We start from the raw sequence: 24,458 nt of genomic DNA, 5'->3' as shown, positions 1-24,458 counted from the left end.
CCTGGGTCAAGGTAAGTGCTATCTTTACCCAGCTGGAGATTTTGAAAGGTCTGTGGCTCAGGAACAGCTGGGCCATAGCTACCAGCGGGACTCAAGCACATACTTAGAATCGATTGATCAACAATTAGCATAGAAAGCCTGGTATGTATTTTAAATGCACTCCCCTTCACTTCTGTACATTTTGGGACCCAAGCAAAGTACTGAAAATATGCTTAGAGCGATCGTAGGGAATGCCATGTCTATACTTAAAGTGGGGATTTTTTTTTTTCTAAAGATAGTCAATATGTACAAGACAGAAACCACAGGGAGCTCTGCTCTCCTGCCCTAAAGGGTTCACACTGGCAGGGATATTTCTATTTCTCAACTGTGGAATTCACATCTGTTCACTTTTTAAAAAAATCAAATGCCCACGTGATCTTACTCACAATCATCACGCTCAGCAATTCCCTTGGTTTCTCGGCTTTCCATTAGTATTCTTGTTATTCCTTCTTGCAGAGGAAGTTTGCAGTTTCAGGCTCAAATATTTTTAAAATTTATTTTTTTGAGATAATATTATAATTACATCTGTCCGCTTTTAAGTTGGAAGGAAAGATTAGCATGGGCTTGGCCTGGCACCTCACCAACTCTCAACTTCTCAACATTCTAGCTGCCTGCAGGAGCCCTGGACTGGAAGGCTTTAAACACCGGGACATTCCATGGTGTTTGCTGCAGAGTATGGAGTACGTAGTCCCTCCACATCCAGTTCCTGGAGGACTTTCTGGGGCATCTGGAAGACTGCTTATATGACAGACTGCACAGAGCACTATATGGGAGTACATGCTGATATTCCCAGGATAGTCTTAGACTGCCGGAAGGACAAGCAGCAAACTGTTCCAGAAACCATTGCGAAAGGAGTTAGGAACTGCGTTTTAGGGCTTCATCACTCATTCAACTGATTCATACAGAAAAGGGCGATGGGGGGGGGTTGAGTAGTTCAGTTAAATTTAAATGAGGTACAAGCTGGTGAGAAGAACAGTAAGAAAATGGGGGTCGGGACAAAGGCAAGGCAGAGGAGTTGACAAGCAATCTAGGTAGAAGATCATTTGATGGTTTAGAAAAAAAAGAGGAAATTGCTGCCTTATTAAAAGGGAAACATTTGACAGCTTGGGGATCTTCACGGGAACATTGTTCTCAGACATAAGCATTGAGTGCAGTTGAGTGTAGAGAGGAAAGGAACCCCGAGGATGGGCAGCAAATGCTTTCCTGATTATACATTTTAAAGAAATATTTAAGTTTCACTTAACATATTTTGACCATATTTACTATTTATTCCCCATTCACACTCGAACTCCTCCCAGATCCGCGCCCACCTCCCTGCCACCAATCCTGTTGTACTCTTGAAAAAAAAAATAACCCATCAAGTCCAAGTCCAATTTGTGTTGTCCATATACTCATATACTCACGAGTGTAGGGCCAACCACTGGGGATTGGTTGACCTACCAAGAACCAGGCCCTTAAAGAAAACTGACTTCTCTCTCCCCTAGAAGTCATAAACTGTCAATAGCTCCTTCGGCAGGGTGGCTGCTGACCTCCCCTTTCCACTCCATACTAGAATGTTGACTGCTTGAATTTGTGCAGCCAGCCACAACTGCTGTGGCTCACTGACAGCAGAACTTCTGTCATGTACAGAAGACCCTGGCTCTTACCATTTTTCCACCCCCTGTTGTAGGGAGAGGGCCCCCTCGTTCTTCCCGGTCATCTGGCTAGCTTAGCCCTGCAATAACCACACAGAAACTGTATTAATTAAATTACTGCTTGGCCCAATAGCTCTAGTTTCTTATTGGCTAATTTTTACATCTTAATTTAACCTATTTTTATTAATCTGTATATTGCCACGTGGCAGTGGCTTACCGGGTAAAATTTTTAGCATCTGTCTCTGGGGAATCCATGGCATATCTCTCTCCTACTCTGCCTCTCTTCCTCCCAGCATTCAGTTCTGTCTTCCCGTCTACCTAAGTTCCGCCCTATCAACTAGACCAAGGCAGTTTCTTTATTCATTATCCAATGAAAGCAACACACAAGCAGAAGGAACTCCTACACCAATCCCCCCATCCCTGAGCCTTGGGGAGAAGCTGTGACTGAGTGACTGAGCACTCCAGGCACCCTCATTCTCTGCATTTGTTTGACAGTTGATTCTATGCGAACCACTGTCCACCGCACGAAGAAATGTCTCTGAGGAGGTCTGAGAGGTACAAATTTTGAGGGAAGTTTGACACTATGTCCATTTATTTAGCAGAATAATATATAATGTATAATAATATAGTAGTAGGGTCCCCATGGTGTCTGTGAGCTCATGGCCAGACTTACCATGTCAGGCATTCATCTTGTGGAGCAGGTCTTAAATCCACTCATTATAATGTTGTCCCTTGAATCATAGAGGATTTGATTATGGACCCAAGGCTTTTAAATCCAGTCACATAATTCCTATATTTGACATCTATCTATGCTATACTGTTACTGTGGAAGTGATTTTAGAAACCACTATTAAAAACAAAATGAAAAGGCATAACAAAAAAGAAATCCAACATTACCAAAGATGAAGGAAAAAACCCATTTCCCAAGATACCCAATGGATAAAGTATGAAAATCCAGCATGGAAAAAGGGCGGGGGAGGGGTTGCTAAAAGACAAACACCTAGGTGCATGCCTATTTTGTAAAACATTTGTTGGATCTTCGCAACAAACTAGGGATAAGCACCAAGGATAAACGGGTGACGTAGCCAAAGTTCTTGGAGCTTGCGCTACAAGGAAGCAGCTCAATTTAAAATACAAAGGTAGAAACCACAGCATTTCTGAACGGGGTAACCTGGGCAATGAAAACTATCTGAAAATCATGGAAGTAGTGTTCTTTACTGAAGAAGAACGTGACTGGGACCAGCTGCACTTCTGATTCTCCATACATACTGTTAAGTTTGAGCACTGGGTTGGGGAGGGGGAAGCAGCTGAGCTCTGCAATGGATTCTGGATACAGCTGCTAAATCAAACTTCAGTTCTTTTTGGCACTAACGGGGCTGGATTCTGTCTGGTAGTCAAAGGCTGCCAAATCCCTGATTTAAGACATTGCCTTTCCAATGAAAAATAGCTATAATGAAAATAGCTTATGTCTTACATAAACTCTTAGCAGTATCACACACACATTAAACAGGACCCACAGTACTTTATTGCACGTGGACTGTCACACTGAGTTAAACAGACATTTCTTCTTCTTTTTTTTTTTTTAAAAAAAGTCTTGTTTCTTCAAGGTTTCTACAAATAAGCCGGGCGGTGGTGGCGCACGCCTTTAATCCCAGCACTCAGGAGGCAGAGGCAGGTGGATCTCTGTGAGTTTGAGGCCAGCCTGGTCTACAAGAGCTAGTTCCAGGACAGGAACCAAAAGCTACAGAGAAACCCTGTCTCGAAAAATCAAAAATAAATAAATAAAATAAATAAATAAAACAAAACCCAAAACTTTAACATTAGTCTGTGAAGAATGCTTCCTGAATGTACACAGACTATGTGTGTGTGTACCTGGTACCTACAGGCAACAGAAGAGGGTGGACACTGGGACTGGAGTTAAGAGCATTGTTAGTCACCTGATGTGGGTGCTGGCAACAAAAATGCTTTCCTGTTATAAGTACCCTTTAACTGCCAAGCCATTTCTCTACCCATACAAGATTTTAATAGTACCAGTTTGATTCTACTCAACAATGAATTCATGTTGAAAATAATCATTTTTTTGTCATGTGATTTTTCCTTTATGCGCTTAAGTCATGACTTTCCTGTGTCTTAGTTTCATCAACTATAAATGAGACTATACTTCAATCCTAAGTAAGTCTTACAGCATTGGATCGTGACCCTAGTATCTTATATTCTGATGGAGTGTAAAGATTAGATTAACCATCTTCCTAGGTAAGAATGACCTCTCAGGACCACGTGGAGTAGGTACAGGTGATGTGGGATAGAGTTCCTTCTGAAACTTGATGCTAGTCCTAACTTATCTGCTGACTTTTCCTTAGCTCTTTCTTGTTCCACGCCATCCTCTTTCTTTGGCTCACTGGGTTAAAAATGTGGGCCTTACTGGATGAAACGTTTCTATTCCTTTGGCCAAAGAAAGTTGGACAAACCCTGGAAGACTGGGAGGATGTATCTAATGCAGCATATATGGGATGCTGGAACAGAAGTCTGTTATTGACAGTAACAAACAAACAATAATAATAGTAATAAACAATAAACATTTTCTAAATGTTGTGACACAGGAATTCTGCCAATTCTTTCTGAATTCCCACATGTGGTCCATAGGCACCTACACAGGCATTTTCATTTTAAAAAGTTGATCTTAAGTTTAAAAAGGTTAAAACACCTACACAGTTCAAGTTAAAAGTACTGGTCTTGACAGTGAATTAAGCGACTGGCAAAACCTTCAAATGGAAAAGACAATGTAGCAATGCACCTGAGTTTGCCCAGCGCGTACAAGGCTCTGGATTCAATTCCAAGCACTGCTAAAACAAACAAATCAAATGGCACCCACCCCAGAAGCAAAACTACGGTAACTTTTGAACTTTGTTTGAAGTTTCCTAATTTGGTGTATCAAAACTTAATTATACACATAGTACTGTCTGAAATTATTAATCTACGGATAGTTTCCAGCCAACCAATTTGTATTTGGATCACCTTCTGCATATGGACTAAGCTATATGCATTTTTACTCATTTATCATTTCTGAGTTTTTCCAATTGATTAAGCATTACAATTTAGGACATCTTTTAAAATTCCCTCTACAATGTCAAAATAGCAATTACGGAAATAAATGAATAAATTTTTAATTTCTATTTAAATTATGTACTATAATACGTATCATGTGGATAATGACTTTCTGCTAAAAAGAAACAAGTTAGCAAATCTAGAACAAGAAGCAATATACCAATAATAATTAAAGAGACAAGCCTCAGTAATACAGATATCTATTTTATTAAAAAAGTTACAAACAGGTGGACTGCAGGGTCGTCTTACAAAATGACAAGAATGAAATCTATTGGAAAAATTTTACTTTTACAAATCTTCATAGGTAATTGTTCAATGTTTGTACTTGTTATTGGAGATTTTACCGTTCACTGATAAAGTTACAGTACATTAGATCCATGATAATAGGTTACATGGTTTATTCGCAGAGCCCTACTGCAGTGATCTGAACAACTCCTAAACAGATGCCATAGTAAAGACAAGACATATATTGCATTTAATATTCACTTCTTATCCTAATAAGCAACATGCAATCTATTGAGGAAGCTAAAATAACTTTTGGTCCCTTTTCTTAAAATGTGCTGGAGAAACCACCTTTAAAACCACTTTTCCCCTGATTCCTGTGATCCTAAGTGAATCCGAGTGAAATTTGCTGCTGAGGTCAATGATAATGAACACTGTGATAGAGATAGAGGTGACAGAAGGCAAAGAAGGGAAGGAAGGAGGGAAGAATGTCCATAGGAAAGAACACTGTATGAAATCAGTCTGCAGACAATTGAAGTCATCATGAATTACTTGATTCCCTTAGAATTTCACAGAGCTAGTAATGTGGAGCCACAAGCACTTATGCTACTCTGAAATGAGGGTTTGGTTTTAAAGTGCAAACTTAAATGAAGTATTCATTTCAAGCCGTTTGTAAATAAGGAACAATGTTTTGATTGCCTCTACCTTTATAATCTCACCATCAAATCCCAAATTGAAGAATAAGAGCTCACTTTGAGGGAATCTGATCAGGAATCAAATGCAACACGATTTAAAAAAAGGAAATCAAAGCTTAATCATTTTCTACTCATTAATGGCCATGCTGACCAGTAAATCACATGAATGTAAATATCACTTTATTTGAACACCACGCACAAGACAAATTTAAAACTGCCACACCTTTCCACAAACCATCACTGCATATAGTAGAGCTTTTCTTGACAAAGTTATTGAGCTATTATTATAGATCAAAAGTATAGTTTTGGTTTTATTTTATTTAGAAGCATGTTCAAATGACTAAAGCTGGGCTCCTAAAATTGAGAACTTTGGTGCAGTAGGTGAGCTGCAGTTTCTAACTTCTGCATATTAAAAGGACACAAATAAAATCAAATAAAAACTCAAGAACAAAATACTGTCAAACTTATACAATTGAAAAATAATTGCTAGAAAAAGCACTGGTCATGATGTTAAAACTGAACCAAAAGATTACTCATTGTAAGTTTTTCTTTCTCTGTTTCTATACCTGCGTTACTGGTAAAATGTTCAAGTATTCAGACAAAATGTGCTGATTAGGTAAACAACATGGAAGGCAATGGCTATTAGAAAGCACATTTGCAAAAATGAAAAAAAATAAAAACAGCCAGAGACTTGGTGCTATTCTCCCTCCTGTTACACAGATTTTTGTCTCTACTACGAACATGCTTCTTGAAAAAAAAAAAAAAAACTAAAAAGCAGTTGTGATAGTGCAAGAAAAACACCAACAAATATTGCTTTAAACTACTGTTCAGAAAGACAAATATTAAGAACTAGAAAGTGTACATGATTTTATTTGAATTCAATTTTACATGTGCAGAAGTCTACAAGATGTCAATGACATGCCTGACAGGCAAAACTGAGCTATCTCTGTTTAGGTATACAATTAATTTACCATGGACACAATATCCCTTTTCAAAGGCATTGCTAAGTAGGTCATAACTAAGTTTAGAACTTCACAGAAAGGAAAATGTTACTGCCGCAATTCAATGCTGTAAATGAGATTAACACATGTGAAGGCCCAATGGAATCAAATTCTTCAAGTAAATGCCGTACAATCAACTTCCAATATCACCTGTAATTTTCAGATTGTTAATTACAAAACACATCACAAACTGCACTTGAAGAAAAGGGAAATTCCATCCATACAGGTAAAATGTGATCTTTAGTTTCTTTTTACAACACTGCCACACGTAAACAAAGTCTCAAAGTATTAAGCAACCATTTAAAGGAGAAAGATTTTACAAACAGGATGAAGCATTGGTACGAGGTAATATACAGAAGTAACCATTTGTTTAAGGCTCAATTTTTCTCCATTATATCTTTCTTTTAAAAGGCATTGAGTAGGTAATACTGAGTTTGAGTAATAAATACAAGTTGAGAAACTGATTAAAGAAATCAACTAACATATTAAAAATTAACCCTTTCATATTAGCCATCAATAAGAACTTAAAAAGCTATAAAAGGATGGATTGATAAAGAACAGATTTTAAATGTATGGTAAACGTGCTAAGCATTACTGTTAAGGTCCTTGGATCTTGAGGGCCAAAGACCTTATGCACTTCATTAGATGTATGGCAACATGCTGTGATAGAGACAGGTTTACCAAGGCTCAGTTCTGCAACCCAGGTTGTAAAGTTCTCCAAAGCAGCATCTGTGCAAATTTCCTCTGAGTTTTATCTGCAAGAAAGATCAAAGAAATTTCATGAAAACTTAGAGATATACAGTTGAATATTCAGAAGCAACCCTGACAACAGATCCATATGTATGCATGCATGCTGAAGCTCATTAGTATGGGATCTTAGGGTTTAATTTCACTGTGGTCTCCATCAGTTTAAGTAACAGAATCATTTTCTGCAGATTCAGAAAAGTCCCCAGAAAGCATTAGTGTAGTATGGCTGAACCGGAGAGAAGACACTGCGTCTGTTAGTAGTTGTTATAATCCTATGTATGACACTTCCTAGTCACACATATGTGATATTAACAATATTTGTACTGATTAAAATGATCTTACAATACAGAAATTGGGACAAATGGTGCTTCTGGTTTGAAATGGTGATAGATTTCATTGCTCATTATGAGTTACCTTGTAAGTATACTACTTTTTCCAAAGTTTGGCTTTGTGGGAATTTTGTATGACTCAGAGTGTAGACACTCAGACCTGGAGGGTGACACACAGCAGGCCACACGCCCTACTCTGATCTGCTCTTTTCATGGAACCCTCTCACTCACAAGAATTTCTCCAATAGAGATTCTTCAGTTTCTATCCTTATAGCTGACAGATTTCTGCCTTCCATTTAATACTAGGAGAGAAAAAAACTATCATTTAGACACATATTATGCCCTTCAGCTGTGCCGAGTCACCAACTGGCTTCTACAGGAATGAAATTGTGTTTGTTGTTTACTGTAGAAGATAAAATATGCTAGCCTATCAGGCAGAAACAAAAGGAAAGCAACTATGAAGGAGTGCCAAGTAAGTTGGTGTGGGATCTGCATGGGCTCTAGCAATGTCTACAAACACATAATTCTACATTCACTTAACAGCTACACTTGTATTAGTGTTCAAAGAGCTTCCAAGAATGTGTTCTCATTAGCTGTATCATAAACACAATCCCTTTGAAAGACATCCCCACTCATCATTATTGAGATTCTGCCCCTAAACACACTAGGAAAAGCTTTCTCCTTAGAAACTATAAGAAAAACTTGGTCTTCTTAAAAGTCAGGCTTAAACATGGAAATCTAAGTATTAGATTAGAACATGGGTTAAGTTTGAGAAAGTACAGTTTCATCATTATTAAAATAGCAAGAAAAATTCTTCCCTCACAGAGATATTATCTCTATCATATAAGGCAATGTGAGAAAGTACTCCATAAAATGAGGATATAATATAACCATGTTATTGATTTTTAAACCGCTAGGATCAGATCATCAATTCTTCAATATCTACACTAAGGATATTTGCTTTTCAAGCTTAGTTAGGATTTATGTATCTTTTAAACCAAAAAGTGCTTGATCATTTACATATAATATTTGACTTCTACTAATTCATATTAGACTTCCCCTGATTAATTCAAAACAGTATACTATAAATTCTAATTTGCAATTTTCAAAATAAACATACAAGAGCTTGGATTTTTCAGATATGATTACAGCATCATATCTAAGATACTAAATGTGACGGTTTAACACTCTACCATCAAAGTGACAAAATACTTACATCCCACAAACCAGCTTACTAATCACAATCTAAATGAAATAAAAACTACGTATCCATGACTTCCCACCCAGACAGCCCTGAGTAACATTCGATCTATCTACATGCCTCCAGTGAAATCAAGTCAAGCAGACCAACTCTGCGTCACACCCAACAATGTTAACATTGAGCATACCTTTAAACAAATAAGAGCCACTTTTTAAAAGAGCAATACATTATAATCCTCTGCAGCAATAAATCCTGAAGCAACTTCTTTCATTAAGCCAAAAAGACAGTGTCTCTCATATTAGGAATGTTCAGGACGGGAAATGTAAATGTCCTTGCTGTACAGCGACAGCGAAATGTTCAGTTTATTAACGCTCTCGTCCACTTAAAAGAAAAGCACTCCCGACTCTTTAAAGGCAGTCACTCAGACCAGTGCATTTGCACTCTCGGCTATTACACTGAGACACACTTGATGCAAAGCCTTAACTTGCTACTTTCCTTGTCCACAGGCCAGAGGATAATACTTAAGCTACCAGCCAGCAAACAAATCTTGGTTCTGGCAGCTTCTACTCAAACTCTCACTAAAGTGTTTGGTTTTATTTAATATTTTTTTTCTAATAAAATTATCAGAGTAAAAAACAGAAGCAAACAGTAGTTCAAACACTGACTCAGTAAGTGAAAAAGGACCTCCCAAGTGTAGTAACCTGGTACACAAACGCACCACACAGAGACCTGAAAGAACAAAGATCATTATTTATGTCAGCCTGAAGAAAAAGACAGATTCTTGATTCAGGACAAAACACATCATTTCACGAGGCACCAGAATGCCTGGGATGGTAACAAAGGATCATGAGACACTACCAGTCTGTGAAGTTTTTTTTTAAGCTTAACTAGAGTTTCCATTTTAGAAACAATGGTATTTACTACCATAATTTTTCTCATTTTAGCAAATATAGACGTGCAATACCAGTCACTGTTTTCTTTCCTTTTTTTCTTCTCTAGTTTCAGACATTTGAAATTCTGGAGATTTAAGCAAAGGACAATCCTAAAAGATAAAATTCTTTTTACATTTTTACTTGACCTTTTCATATTTGAGCTAAATATTAGTTGTATTAATGAAATTCTGTTATGTGTTCGAGGCAGATTTTTATTGTTGTTGTTACCTATCTTGTTTCATTCCTTTATTCTAATTTGTATAAATCTTATTGGTACCGGAATAGGAAGACCAAAACATTAACAGTATTCATTGTCTCCCATTAAACAGACAGCAAAAGATGAATCCATGCTGGAAGGGAAGCACACATGCTGAGTGCACATGATGAACCCTGAGTCAAGTGGAATAGTTTAGATAGTGTTCTTGTTGCCTAGACCTAAGATTGTCAAATGCTTTACCATGATGAATTCAATTCCAACATCTCAAATACTGTCGCCATGTCCAGTGGGAATAATGTGAGGCCAATGATGTGACTCCAACTGCTAACTTTGAATCACACCAAGTAAAGAACTGTTCTCCACAAATATAAGTAGTACTTTCTGAAAGAGACCAAAACTTATGGCTAATCCAAGGACTTGTGCATATGGTTTTGATTGGATACGTTTTCCCCCACAACTGACAGGACTTCATTTTTTCTTAGTTCCATTATCTTCTGATTTGTACAACTCCATTGAGAAGCAATCCCATGAGGAGAATTGTTCCAGTAGTAAGACTAGAACGCTTCCTCAGAGGCACTTCTCCAGCTCCATGATGCAATATTTGTTAATTCTACTGACGATCCATTCTAAGCCAGAGAGGTAATGGAGTAAAACTTAGCAGTCTGCACACATTTCATTCTATATTAAAAGCCTAATCCTGAGGTGGAGAGGAAGCAATTAAAGAGGGAATAGGTACACAGTCTCTCTCTAGTCACACCTCCACACCCAGTGCAGGGCTAATGAGGCACCTATCTCGTCCGAAGTGTCAAACTGAGAACCTTGTGGAGGTCAGAAGGGCCGGGGAGAATCAAGAGTGGCAGGGAAGGCAAACAGCTCTGTTCATCCCTAGCGCCCCAGGTCTACTGTAGGCACTCACGGTACTCTGCCCCAAAGCAAGCTTTTCCCCAACCCAAATCCTCCTCTTCTCTCTGGCTCACAATATGAAAAGGGGACTGTTTTCCCACTCCAAGTCTCAAGCTAAATAGGGCAGGGGACAGATGATGCACTTTTTGCAACAGAGATGCACCCTAGGGTTCTACTCATATGAGAAATATCTGCCTTGAGGATCTTCCTTTTACATTTGCTGAACTATCATATTTAGTGAAAAGAAAAAAGATTAAGAAACTGTTCTTAGTCTACATTTACATTAAAAATCTTGAAAATTGGAATCCATCCTAGTCCATTTAAGAAATAATAAACCCAGCTAGAATAAAATCCCATTCATAGATGGCTGAGCCTCCCAGGAGTCTTTGTTACCATCCCCGGCACTCCGCTGCCACGTGAAATGACGTGCTAGTCTTGAAATAAGAATCTCCCTTTTTCTTCAGGCTGACATATATAATGAACTGAGGCTGCCATAAATAATGATCTTTGTTCTTTCATTTCGCTTCCTGGTGTTTGGTACTCTGATGCACCATTTACTGTACTTGGGAGAACCTGTTCCATATCATGCTGAGGAAAATGGTAGAACATTTTTCAGACCTTCAGCCCACAGTAAAGAACACATTTTCCTTTTTTAAAAAAGTTTCCTTTGTAACATTCATCAAGGCTGGACTGACATATACAACTGCTTCAAGTATCATTTTAAAAACTCTATTTGCCAAAAGGTTAGACCAAATTATCACATAAGAGATAACCTGAATGCACATCTCCCTTCTTTGGAGACATGGCTAGAACATTTGAGGCTATTATTATGCCTTTTCTTCAGATTCCTTCTGTTTAGGAAAAACTCTCCCTTCTATCCCCTGCACCATATCCATTTGCCAAGGCCCGACTCAAATGCTACTGTTCCCAAGCTCCTTAAGCTCATTGGCTCTTAACGAGGGATCGCTCAATCCCCACAATCAATGGGTAGTCTGCAATTTCTAGAGATAATAGGTTTTGTCAAAAGCGGAGGGTTGGAGCATAATATCAAATCTACAGGGTAACTGCCAGGGATGCTGCTCAACATTTGATGGCCCTAAACATAGGACAGCCCTCAAAAACAAAGCCCTGAGTACCGGGAATTTCTGCTTTTTCCTTCTTCTCAATGCCCATACTGCTCTGATTTTCTTCCTTTATAGTATGTTATTAACAAAACAGCCATCCTTCTCAATACCATTATACCCAAACAGCACATGTCGACTGAAATAATATCCACCAGATGGGACTGAAACAAGGGCTCCAACACTGACCTAGGCTTTTATGAAACTGCGGCTGCCCGGGGAAACAGTTCTACAAAGTGCTTGCTAGAAGCCACTGTGGGTCAGTCAGTAAGGAAATCAGGATGGCAGGTCTAAAGAATCTGCCACACTTCCTAATTTACAATAAAATGACTGCCAGTGGGAGGGTAAAAGGGGAAGAAACAATCATGGGAGCCGGGCCCTGGAGCAGGTGTTGGGCAACAGACTGGTGACCCAAATGAAAGGGTATTAGAAAATAAATGTGAGGAATTACCAGGAGCCATTCTAAGAGCACTAAGAGATCCCCATCTCAGCTGAACACAGCCAACCATTAACAGAAGCCATGGTCTTTCTGTCTTAAGTATTACTACTTCTAACCAGACAAAGTACTTTCCTAAGACGAAGGACAAACCCTTCTCAAGTCACCTTTCCTGTCGAAGTTTGATCGTCAGTCTAGATCTGGAACTGACAGCCTGCAGGGCTCCATGACTCACAGGGACTCACAATCCATCACATACTTGTTCAGGTAACAGTGAGGAAGGACAACCACGAACTCCACTGGCCTCAGGTTACAGACCTGCATACCTATCAGTTCCATCTGACTTGGCACTAGAAAAAACTCTGCATACAGTGCACACTGTTGGAAAAGATCCTTCAGAAATCCAGCTGATTAAGTGCTTTATTTCAGGGGCCACACCTTCAGCCATGTGCTCTGCTTACAAGAAGAATAAATCAAGCAGAAAGCTATATATTATTACAGAGTCACTTAATAAAAATGTGTAATTACTGGTAGGAATACCATCTCAGTTTAGTTGCTGTTAATCAACAAGAAACATGAACATAGTAGGCTTGGTATATTCAAGTCCTCCCATGTATACAAACCTATAAGTAAGAAAACTGAGATCATGAGAGCATACACAGTCAAACAAACTCAGATAGAATTTATAATAAAAATTTAAGGATATCTATAGAAATTATCCAAATCCCAACAGGCGTAACAATTGACCCTTTAGGTATATGAGACTAATTTTGCTTTTACCCTCCTTTCCTACATTAACAACGAGAAGAACCATTTTACATGTTTTGGTTAATTTTTTATAAGGATGCTAAAACTGAAACAAAGTACATAGATTTACATCTTCTGTTCAAAAGTGTGAGAGAAGTAGAACTTAGTAGTACAGATGCTATCAGCATACAGGACTTGTTCAAACCTGAAGCTCATTTACAACTTAAAAGACAGATTGCAGAGTCAAAAATGTGGGACTCAATCACATACACAGCTACATAAGCCTGTTCCCACCTCAAGAACTACACTGGATGGGCGCCACTGTCAGCATCCATAAGCTAGACCAAAGCCCCAGCAGTGCCTGTATAAAATAACAGATGTAGCTAGAGGTTATAAAGAGGTTTTCATCAATGTTTTGGGATGGTAAAGGCATTTTGAAGAAAGCACCATTGTCATCCTTTATTTTCAAAGGTGACACTACCTGACAAGAGTCCTTGTCTAAAGAGATAAATTAGGGTCTGTGAGTCCTTTCTCTAGGCAGCACAAATAAAGGCAGACCTCCGGTTAGGAATCATATCTGTGATCTGGCATGCCTCTTGCCATTTGCAAAGCTGCTTCCTAGAGTGGAGCTCAGCCCCGACTCAGAAGGGTCAGCTATATTCTGATACTGTCTTGCTAGTCTGGCATTTACTGTGGATTTCTTAATCTTCTACAGTATTGGTGCTTTATATGATTATTTAAATGCTACTCTAAGTGAGACTATTTGACCGATTACAATTCAGCTGAAAATCTATCTATCTATCTATCTATCTATCTATCTATCTATCTCTATCTCTATATATATATGCAATCATCTCATTTTAAATGCTCAATAAAGTTTTACATGACCTTATTTTCCCAAAAGCTCTTCAAAACATACTATAATTTATCATAAGGTGTGAAGGTTTTTATTGTTCTCAGTTGCATTATTTATTAAGCTGAGTAGAAATGCCCCCTTGTGCTTCAGATGGTTCCTTCTGACATATGAGAGATGATTTAAGCAGATTTTCACTTCATCAGGTATTCGAATGAAGTGAAGGTACTTTGTGACGGTGTAATTTGTTATCAGAGGTCACTTAAGTTGCACAAGTGCAAGGTACAGATGAACTTGATTAAATAATCATTCTGTTAAATCAAGTACTTGAGTGATTAGAAAATTAGTGGTTTCAATTATAGTGGCTCTCTTGCCCAGAATATAAAAGCATTAAAAACATCAGAAAATTATTCATCATCTTGTGATATTATTTTTCAGTGTTCTGCTGTGCATATTGGACACTAAGACTACAGAACATGGGAAAGATGTACTATGGGATGAATCATCCCCTCCAAATGTTATCGAGTAAGGCTGAGAAGGAAAAATAGGAAGCCACTCCTTAAAAGACCAAATCTCATCAATGGCAATACACACAATTTCTTACCTTTGTTCTGCTTATCTGCAGTTTAAAAAGGTTTTCTGCATTGAATGATGATGGTTTTATGCTGAGGAAAAAATGTTATTTTAAAAATACAGAAACTTAAGGTGGTGTCAAATGTATGGACATATTACTATTAACCAGTTGTTTATTTTATACTTGATCAAAACCAAAAGGCCACCTGGCCCATACAATTACAATTCCACCAACAACTAACCTGCTCGGTATGGCCATGATTGAGGTTTTCTTTTTTTACTGGACAACACAAGTTGTACAACACTGATCTTGCTTCTCGGGGAGGGATGAATAGTTCATTTGCCTGACGATCTCAGCAAAAAGTTCATCCACCATTGATTTACTTTTTGCTGATGTTTCCATGAAAGGACAGCCCCATTCTTGAGCCAGAGCTCTGCCTTCTGAAGACATAACCTCTCTTTCTGGTTCCAGATCCACCTTGTTTCCTACTAGGATTAGTGGAACTTTTTCATATCTCTTCACTCTCACAATCTGATCTCTCATTGGCTTGATATCCTATTCAAGCAATCACAAAGGAAAAGAACAAAATTATATGTTTGCATTCCACAGCAGATGTGTTACAATATCACAAGAATCATTCCTTGGTATCATATAAAGCTAGAACCACATACTGAAACAAAGACAACAATGTCATTTTCCCCCGTGGACATGAGAACTAGATAATCTCCACAGGCATTGGCTGTGCTTCTGCATCAGGAATATAAAATAGAAAAGTTGCACACTAACCTTAAAATTCATCTAACCACTAGCCCCCACCCTCCGTCTATTTCAATTAAAGAATCAAGTTCTCAAATATGATTAATCCATTTGCACATACAGATGTTTGGCCAGCTCCCTAAACCTGCCTAGCTGTCTTCATTCCCTGTAACACCTGTTATCCCAGCACAAGACTGCAGTGTCTCTGTAACTCCTAGTCATTCAGCAAGAGGGCTTAAGAGAAAGTATTTTAAGAGGTAATTCCCCCCAAAAATCCACCCCAAAACAACAACCCCTCAAAAACCCACTTTGTAATGCTTAGAAATCCAGTTTTAAAAACAGATTCATACACATAAATATTTCATTTTAAATTGGTTACTATGTGCTTGGCCTTGTACCACCGAACAACTGTCCTAACAGTGAGCATGGCCCAAGAAGGACACCACATCTGGAGTGTGGGTGGGAAGTCACACATTTCTTCTCCCATGTGTGTTTCCTCCTGATTTCCCCCACGAAGATCAGAGTCATAGCTGCCTTTCAGTAACATCAATGATGTAAGACGATATTAGAGGTTTAGGCCCAAAATTGCATTGTTTTTAGTTTTGTAACTAAAATGAGTTGACTTAAACTATAAACTATGTATTTGAGTAACTCCAGTGAACAGAACACTCGCACACAGGTCAAATACACCCATTCAATCTTATCTAGATTGTCAAGCTGCTTTTTTGAGTTTCCTTATGGAACAAGTTTAGCTAAGAATACTAACTTTCGCCTCAAAAAAAAAAATCTATGTATCTGCTGAAATAATGCCACAGTTCCATATTCCACACTGATGTCCAGGACAGAAGTGGGTCCAGTGAAAATCTTAGGAGACGCCCTTGAAAAGATTCCCAGCCTCGGGAGAGGCTGCTGATAACAAACTAATCTGGGGACCCCTTAGAAAATACCCTTAGTACTTTCTGAAGGAAATGCCTTTATGGTACTTTAGTTTGGAATCTCAGTCTACCTAAAATGTACTTTAGATTCATTTACTCAGGACTTACTATCTTTACAAAGAAGTTCTTGAAGTTGTTCTGAGGTTACTGGAAAAATTCTTATGTAGCACTTAAACTTCAACTCCTGAAGAATGGGAAACTAGCACATTATACTGGCTAAGGCACTTAAGATTTCTTAAGTAAGCAACATTAAGTGCATACCTTTAAATGCAGAAAAAATATCCGTTTCCTAAATCAATGGAGGTCAATATAACGGGTCAATACAAGGTCATTTATTTTCAAAGAATAAATAGCACAATTATTGCATCTCTTAAAATAACGTTAACTTCAGTCTGTTTCCCAGTGAAAGACAGGACGCATTTTCCGAAGCAGCTGGACCAGATCCAGGTTGGCTACCCCGCTGGGATAAGAAAACTGCCCGCGCTCAGCGTTCCCAGTTCCACATATTTTCTCTAAGTATAGCCTACGATGGCAGAAACGATTCGGATCAACGAGAGAAAAGGAGAGTCATTCTTACTTTCTGGTGGTTAGGAATCCTAGGTACTAGTCCTTTAGACTAGTAACTTCCTTTCTGGCTGCATTCCCCCCCCCCTCCCCAAGTAAAATACCACGATAACAGGACTTGTACTCATTTTGCAGCACTGAGATTTAGGATTCCAGTTGAGGAACTTAGAGGCGAATAGAGAAGCGGAGGAAGCAGGCGCACAGGTTTTTTTTTTTTTTAAATCTATGTGTACGAGATAATGGACTTAACAATTTCTTTCTTCGTGCTCCGTTTACTTGAGATTATCTATGAAATATTTTGTTGAGCACGTTAATCAATACTTGTTGAATTGAATACGCAACTTCAGGTTAGAGTAAGGGCTAAATATACGCAGGCTGACCTATTTCGTTTTCACTTTTCTTTTTCTTAAAAATAACTTTAAAATGTTTGTCGATGCCTGTGACTTTAGCACCCTCCAGAAATAACCCAGTGCTTGCCCATGCCACACCAAACTTTCAAAAGCCAAACACACTCATTAACGCACAGCTCAGGCAAATCAGAAGTACATGTAGGATTACCACACCCCCTTCGAAGAAATTACAAGACTCGGTTTGATTACCTGAAAAGACTGTTGATTAACCAAACTATACACCAGGATGAAACCTTGGCCGTTTTTGATGTACAGATCTCTCATGGAGGCAAACTGCTCGGTTCCTGCGGTGTCCAGAATTTCCAGTACTGAGGGGGAAGAGTCCACTTCGATCTCTTTGCGGTAGAAATCTTCAATGGTGGGGTCATATTTCTCAATGAAAGTCCCGGTGACAAACTGCACGGTGAGGGCAGATTTGCCAACCCCTCCGCTCCCTAACACCACTACCTTGTATTCCCTCATGAGTCTCACCTTCACCAACTCCTACCCAAAGGGGGGAAAAAATAACACCCGCTAGCTGCGCTGCGGCAAGGCGAGGCGGAAGGTGGGCGGAAATGTGCGAACTGGGGAGGAGAGTGCGGAGAAGCCGAGGGCCCAACCGGGGACGAGGAGGAAGTTACAGGAGGGGGAGGGGAAAGAGCCAAGTGTCGGGTGGGTGGGGATGGGATGGTAATGCCCTTCCTATAGGAACCCTAGGCTGGCCAGGGGGGCGTGGGGAGGAGGGAGCGCCCGCGAGCGGCCGAGCAAGGGTGGGGGAGCCGCCGCGCGCGCACCCCCACGCGGGAAGGGGCGGGGGCCTCGCGGCCGGGGGCTGCCCGCCACCCCTCCCCCGCCCTGCACACAAAGGGGCCCGGGGACCCCGCTTCCTGCTGGCGCCGCTGCCGAGCCGGCCTGAGGCTTCGGGGCCCCGCCGCGCTCGCTGTCACCGGGGCGGGGTCTCTGGGCCCCGGGTTCTCGCGGGGGTCGTCCGGCCTGTAACGAGGGGGGGGGAGACGGGGACGGAGGAGGGCGGAAAGGGGCGCACGTTAGGAGTCGCCTGACCTCCACGTCGGCCCCCAAAGTCGCCGCCTCTGCTGCCTCCTTCCCTGGAGCCGCCGCTGCCGCTTACCCTGCCGCCTGGGAGGCTCAGTCAAGCCAAGGCCATGGCCACTCGGCCGGCCCGGCCTTGCTGCTAGCGGACGGGAAAGGGGCGGGGGCCGTCCGGCGGCGGCGGCGGCGGCGGCCGCGACTCCAGTCGAACCCACCTCTTTTTTTTTCTTCACTCACCCCCCACTCCCCCCCCCCCCCCCACCCCCAGCATAAACCCGGAAGGGTTTCCCTGACACACTGGCTGAGGTGCCCCAATTCCCCGAGACTGGACGCGTTCACTTCCGGTGGGGAAAGTCCCACCTCTTCTTCGGGGCGAGCCGGGTGGCGCTAGGGCCGCGCCCTGCTGAGCGAGCCAGCCGGCCCGGCTGGGTTACCAGTCGGGGCCATGGCCTTGAGAAAGGGCGCCTCGGTGAAACCTAAGGCTCCCTTGCAGGCAGGCTGGTAGCGATTGGCCGATTTTTCTCGACCCCTGGCCCGCCAGAGTCCCCCTGACTTGTAGGCGTCCACCAGCTGTTTCTGAGGACCAGATTCTCTTCTTGGCCCTTGCAAGACCGCCAGCCAATAATCTAGCAACCGAGAGAACACCAAACATCCCTAGGCTGGAAGTTGCTAGGAAAATAAAACAGTTTAGGAAGTTGATTCTCTTCACTGACATTTCTTCAACTTGATGTTTGTCCTGAGCAATGTAAGCCAAGGACCCTCAGAGTTGGTTTGGGCTCTGATTTTTTAAGGTGCTGTTTTAGTCATAAGTGCCACTTTGTACTTTATCAATTGGCATAGCTGCCTCACGTCCCTCAGCAAATACAAGCTCTTTTAAAAAAAAATCACAAAGATCAAAACATCAACATTACAAGTAGACGTTATGGTGGGCTGTTCAGTTTTGTTTAACACAGCAGAAATGGGAACCAGTATTCAAGAAACTTGATTGCAAATGTTTGGGCCCGTGAAATAATTTTATTTAATCTTTTTTTTATCATCTGCATGTCTAAGAAATTGCCCAGCTGGCTGTTCCACAGTGGGACTTTGTTTTAAAAGCCATCTTTCATAGCTTTGAAATTCAAAAACAAATAATAACTCTCCTGTTAAACTGAGTTCTATTTTTAGAGAAAATTGTTACTGCTAACTTTCTATTTGTAAACTTTATGTCAGATTCACGGGGCCACAAGGCTGGGCAGTATTTTGGGCTTTTCACTCCCTTCTTTATTCAAGCACACTCAGAAATCTGAGCGAGTCGCTGGCCAGCCTAGTTAAAGTGACTCCACATTTCCTCATTTGCAAGCCTTAATGAGCAGTCTAAAGTGTTAGACATTAGGAAAAAAAGGCGAAACACAGAAGAGGGAGGTCCCATTGTCCCTGGTCAATATTCCCCAATGTCACTTACAGTAGTCAAAGGATAGTTTGATTCAGTTTCTCCTCGGTGGCAAGCTGCTGCAATCCCTCCAGCGAAGTCTCCAGCTCTGCCTCCTGCTAGCTTGGGTCCAGCCTGCAATCCAAGGCACTGCCCCCTGCTGGAAGAGCTTTGGCCTGTGAGCTTGGAGTCTTCCCCCCATAGGTCACTGTTCCTTGCCCACACGTGCTGTTGCCAGATTTGGAGCTCTGCTGCTCATCGCCCAGTCTGGCTGTCTCCAGACTGTCTGGTGGAATCCACAGCCCTCCACCAGCCATGCTTAGAACCGAATGGGGAAATTCCTCTTCTGATCCCGCCAGCAATGAGCCGTCAAAGCAAGGCTGTGCTCTGTCACACAACTGTCAAAGCTGTTCTTTTTGAGGCCATCTCACCTGTTGTCAACTTTAATATCTTTGTTTTGGCCTCGCTGAGGAGAAAGTTCTTTGCTTTTGCATGTACTGAAACACACTCCAGCATGTAACAGAGTTCTACTGAGTCACTCCCAACTCTCTTCAGTACAGGAAGGCCAAATGGTACACCCCGTCAGAAGAGCGCTTCAGATCTTGGCCGGAAGGATGCTTGTTCACCAGTTACACCACTTGGTAGGAGATTAGACTTGGAAGTAACTTCGATTCCAATTTATTTCAGGTACTTTTTAATAATTGCATATGTTTAAAATGGAACACTCTGCAGTTTAGAGGCACAAGAGTTATGTGTTGGTATTAAAAATGGCCCGCAGAGGACTAAAAGAGAAGAAAAATGAACAAATATATAGTGAAATGTGAGTGCAATACAGCCTTTGACTCGGAAACAAAGCCATTAATTATGGGCTCAGAATAATTCTATTTTTTTAAGGAGCAAAGAGAAATTATTGTAGACAGAAAGTAATTGTAATCTTTGAATTTTTATTTTATGTATTATTATTATTGTGAATGATGTGCGTGTATGTGTTTGATATGTTGTGTATGCATGTGTTTGATGTGTTGTGTATGATATGCATGTATGACATGCATGTGTTTGATGTGTTGTGTATGATATGCATGTATGACATGCATGTGAATAGATGCTGGAGGACAACCCATAGGAACACCAGTTCTCTTCTTCCATTTTGGATTCCTGAGATCAAACTTGTCAGGTTTGTCAGCAAACGCCCTTACCCTTCGAGCCATTTTGCTGACCCTACCGTTGATAATGTTTTGGAAGGAGGAGCTAAATAAGATTCTTAATCGCCACTGCATCAAAAACCAATCTCCCAACCATTTAGGAATGGGTCTGTCTAATTTAAACAAGCTCCGACCTTCTGCCTGCCTCCCTGGAGGCTCTCTGCTTAGGAAAGTATTTCTTGTGAATTATCTGATAAGGTCCCAGTTGTTCACCAACATATTCTCAGTAGGCAGTGAGGGTATAAAGACGATTTAAAGTGGTTTGGCATGGCAGTTGAGAAGCAGTGGTCTAACTGGTACATTTAAATTGTAGCTCTGCAGCCATCTAGCTGTACGACCTTAAGAGACTTCGCAGCTCTGAGCCTGCAGCTCCTCACCTGTAAAAGGGAGATAAGAGTCTGACACGGGAATGGAGTGGGGTATTAGAAGGAGCCAGCAATACACAGGCCCCTCCAGCATTATGGAGCTTCAACACATACATGCGATGTTTGTACAAGAGTTTAATGGGGCTGTGCGTGTGGGTTTCTGGTGGTAGAGAGATTGCCGAGCATGCACACGAAGCCCCTATTGGGGTCACCAGCGCCACATATATCTAGGCACAGTGGCCCATACCCGTAATACCAGCCCTTGGGAAGTGGAAGCCGGAGGACCAGAAGTTTCAGGTCATCTTGAGCTACATAATTGAGCTTTGAGCACCCAAGACCCTGTCTCCAAAAAAAGCTAATAAAATAAAAAGTGAAAAAAATAAAATGTTAGGGAAGAAAACAAAACTTTTAAAGACCTAATGGGTTCAAATGGCACACCAAAATAATTCTCTGACCTATACTGTTAAAAGCTTCTTGTGTTCTTTTTCAGGGTAAAGTCATTACACGACAGTGTGCCTGTCAGTCCCCTTCCTACACACATTTTTTTTAAACCAAAAGAGTATTTACACTATTCTACACCTTGCTTCTTTTCGCACTTAATGCATCTTGATAGTTCTTTTTCTTTTCAGAGCATGTAAGTTTAAGTTTTTCTATAAGTTTGTTTTCCCATCATGCCTGTATCAAATAAACCACGTTCCTAACTGAAGGACAATCTTTCTTCTTTTTATTTGTTCTATGCATATTTTACATCATGTGTCATGACCCTATTCATTTCCCCATCCTTTTGCATCTGCACTCCACCCCTTCATCCCCCCAGTAAAATAAAATTTAAGAGAGAAAGTATTAAAAAGGGAAAAAATAAAAATTCTCGACATGGAAGATGCAGCGTGACACAGTGAGTCACGCAGTAATCCCCTTTGTCCATTACTTGCAAGTGTTCGTTGCAAAGAGTCATTGGTCTGGTTCGAGGCCTCTGGTTTCTATTGCACTACTGATGCTATGTCCTCACTAGGACTTTTTCTGGATATCCTTTTGTTGCTCTTTGTTGTGGAGATTCTGCAGCTTTGGGTCTGTGGGTCAGGTCCCACTGAAAAACAGTCTTTGCTTCCAGTTTCTTCCACTGAATGGTTCGTGCATATGTCGTTGTTAGGGCAAACTTCTAGTTGTTCAATAATGGAAACAAAGGGTACTTGAATGTTCATTTCTTTGAGAAAATATTGCTAAATTGTTCTTCTGAAAGGTCACCCGATTTACATTCTCACCAGTGAAGTACGGCCATGTTACCGTCTTTGTAAATTCATCCTAGGTATTACTAATTTTAGCATTCTATGGCTATTGTTACTTGCTTTGGAGTATCTAGAGGGATGAAATAGGCAGGGTCTTAGTCTAGAAGGAGTTTGAGCTTCAGCGTCATAAAGCCAGGCATACTTTCACTCCTTTGTTTCTAAAGCTGGTCGCAGTAGTCTAATTCATAGATTAAGCAAAACAGACAACCTGCTCAAAGATTTAGTCTTCCAGACACTGACTGTTCAAAGAAGGTAAACTGTTCTAACAATAAATTTTGCCCTTACTGAGGGACCTCAAAACCCATGCCCTTGAGATTTAGATTTTTTTTCTTTCATTCTGTACACACCTCCTCTCCAATGGACCTACTGCACAGCTCTCATTCACAAGAGTACAACATTTTTTTTTACCATGGTATGAAAAAAGAGACTAAATTGTATGTCGAATATCTAAATCATAGGGAAATATTTTCAGTTTTTATATCCACCTGGCACATGGTTAAAGTCTTTGATAGCCTGCTTAAGTTATCCGTTGCTCACTTCTGTTAAGTCTCCTGCTCTTCTTTCCAATCCATGCCTCTGTCAGTTGCTGTCCTTAGGGCCTTTAACTGAAAAATAACGTGCTTCAAGATCTCGGGGAAGAGCCATGTCCTGGGGCCTTCCTTCTTTTTGGCCTCAGATTGTGGAGTTCCTGGATGAATGAGTCAATAGTGTTCTCAGTGCTCACTACAGCCATATTCTGAAGGCTGTCTGCCTTCATGGGTGCTGCAGAAGCCCCCCTCCCACGCCATATGGTGGAGACTGTCTAGGGGTCTTTGCAGCTCCTTCTGACTTCTCAAATCCCACACTCTTCCCTTGGGACTCCTGCCTCCTGGTCCTCCTCTCAGTTTTCCCAGATATTCATAACATCTTAAAATTTTTTCTGATCTTTTCTCATTACAAAGATTAATACTCTTTGCAAAAGATGAGACAAATGTGTCGTCCCATAACTAACGGAAAATCACCATTAAGATTTTACCATCAGTTCACAAATTGTTGCTGTGGTAAATAATTTTAAAGATTATGCAGCCCCTCCACCCATGAACATACATACAATAAATAAAAATCAAGTAAAATGTTTTACAAAGAATGGAATTATAAACTTTTGAGCACAGTGTCTTTGTTTACTGAAATATCATGTTCGTACACAGAACTAAAACTGCTTCCTACTGTTACCCAAGTTAGTCTCCTTTCCTACACAGCGGTTGCTGTTTAATCCCATTCAACTTTGCCCTCCTGGAATTTTTCACCCATCCCCTGGAATTCCATGAGAGGGACTAACTAGTACATAACCCACAATCCCAGCCTCTGCAGACAAATGTGGTGATATTTGGTTTGTGTTTTAAAAAATAAAGCTTGCTTGAAGATCAGAGTGCAGCACTAAGCTGTGAGAGACCAGGGAGTGGTGCACACCTTTAATCCCATGACTCGGGAGACAGAGGCACACTGATCTCTGTTAGTTCAAGGCCATCCTGAGCTACAAGTGTGGCGAACTTCTCGACCAGCGAGGAAGAACGACCACCACACGAGGATTCTTCTCAGGTCACGCTTTATTGGAGTGCCTCTTGGTTGAGGGAGAGCAGGAAGCAAGGGGCCCCGAGAGTACTAAAGCAGCTGCTTACATAGGGAGTAGGTACACGGGTCGCCCTGTGATTGGTTGCCACCATCAGGTGTCACCAGACTGCATCGGGATAGGCCCAAGGGCCCTTAT

The 24,458-nt window shown here is 40.9% G+C and overlaps 1 protein-coding gene across 2 annotated transcripts; it reads right to left on the bottom strand.

Annotated features, from left to right (window-relative positions):
• Positions 1–4,969: 4,969 nt before the first annotated feature.
• Rap2c (RAP2C, member of RAS oncogene family) lies at positions 4,970–19,965 on the bottom strand. Of its 2 annotated transcripts, none has more exons than XM_005363785.2 (4): positions 19,892–19,965; positions 17,611–18,393; positions 14,998–15,311; positions 4,970–7,451 (listed from the first exon to the last, which is right to left on the bottom strand). In XM_005363785.2, exons 2-3 carry the CDS (start codon positions 17,881–17,883, stop codon positions 15,033–15,035), a joined length of 552 nt encoding a protein of 183 aa, XP_005363842.1. In that variant the 5' UTR covers positions 17,884–18,393; positions 19,892–19,965; the 3' UTR covers positions 4,970–7,451; positions 14,998–15,032. The 2 variants fall into 2 exon arrangements, with proteins under 2 accessions (XP_005363842.1, XP_005363841.1); XM_005363784.2 differs by lacking the exon at positions 19,892–19,965 and adding an exon at positions 18,530–18,632.
• Between the last annotated feature and the right edge of the window lie 4,493 nt (positions 19,966–24,458).

Source organism: Microtus ochrogaster, linkage group LG10 (assembly GCF_000317375.1).
Source record: "Microtus ochrogaster isolate Prairie Vole_2 linkage group LG10, MicOch1.0, whole genome shotgun sequence".
Classification (NCBI taxonomy): Eukaryota; Metazoa; Chordata; class Mammalia; order Rodentia; family Cricetidae; genus Microtus; species Microtus ochrogaster.
The sequence above is the reverse complement of the archived record's forward strand: the minus strand, read 5'-3'. Positions and strand labels throughout refer to the sequence as shown.

Bases quoted from the DNA above. Each gene is read 5' to 3' on its own strand.
- Rap2c (XM_005363785.2), bottom strand. From the start codon at position 17,883: ATGAGGGAATACAAGGTAGTGGTGTTAGGGAGCGGAGGGGTTGGCAAA. The intron at 15,312-17,610 runs GTAATCAAACCG...TTGCTTGAATAG, and splicing joins TTAATCAACAGTCTTTTCAG to GATATCAAGCCAATGAGAGA.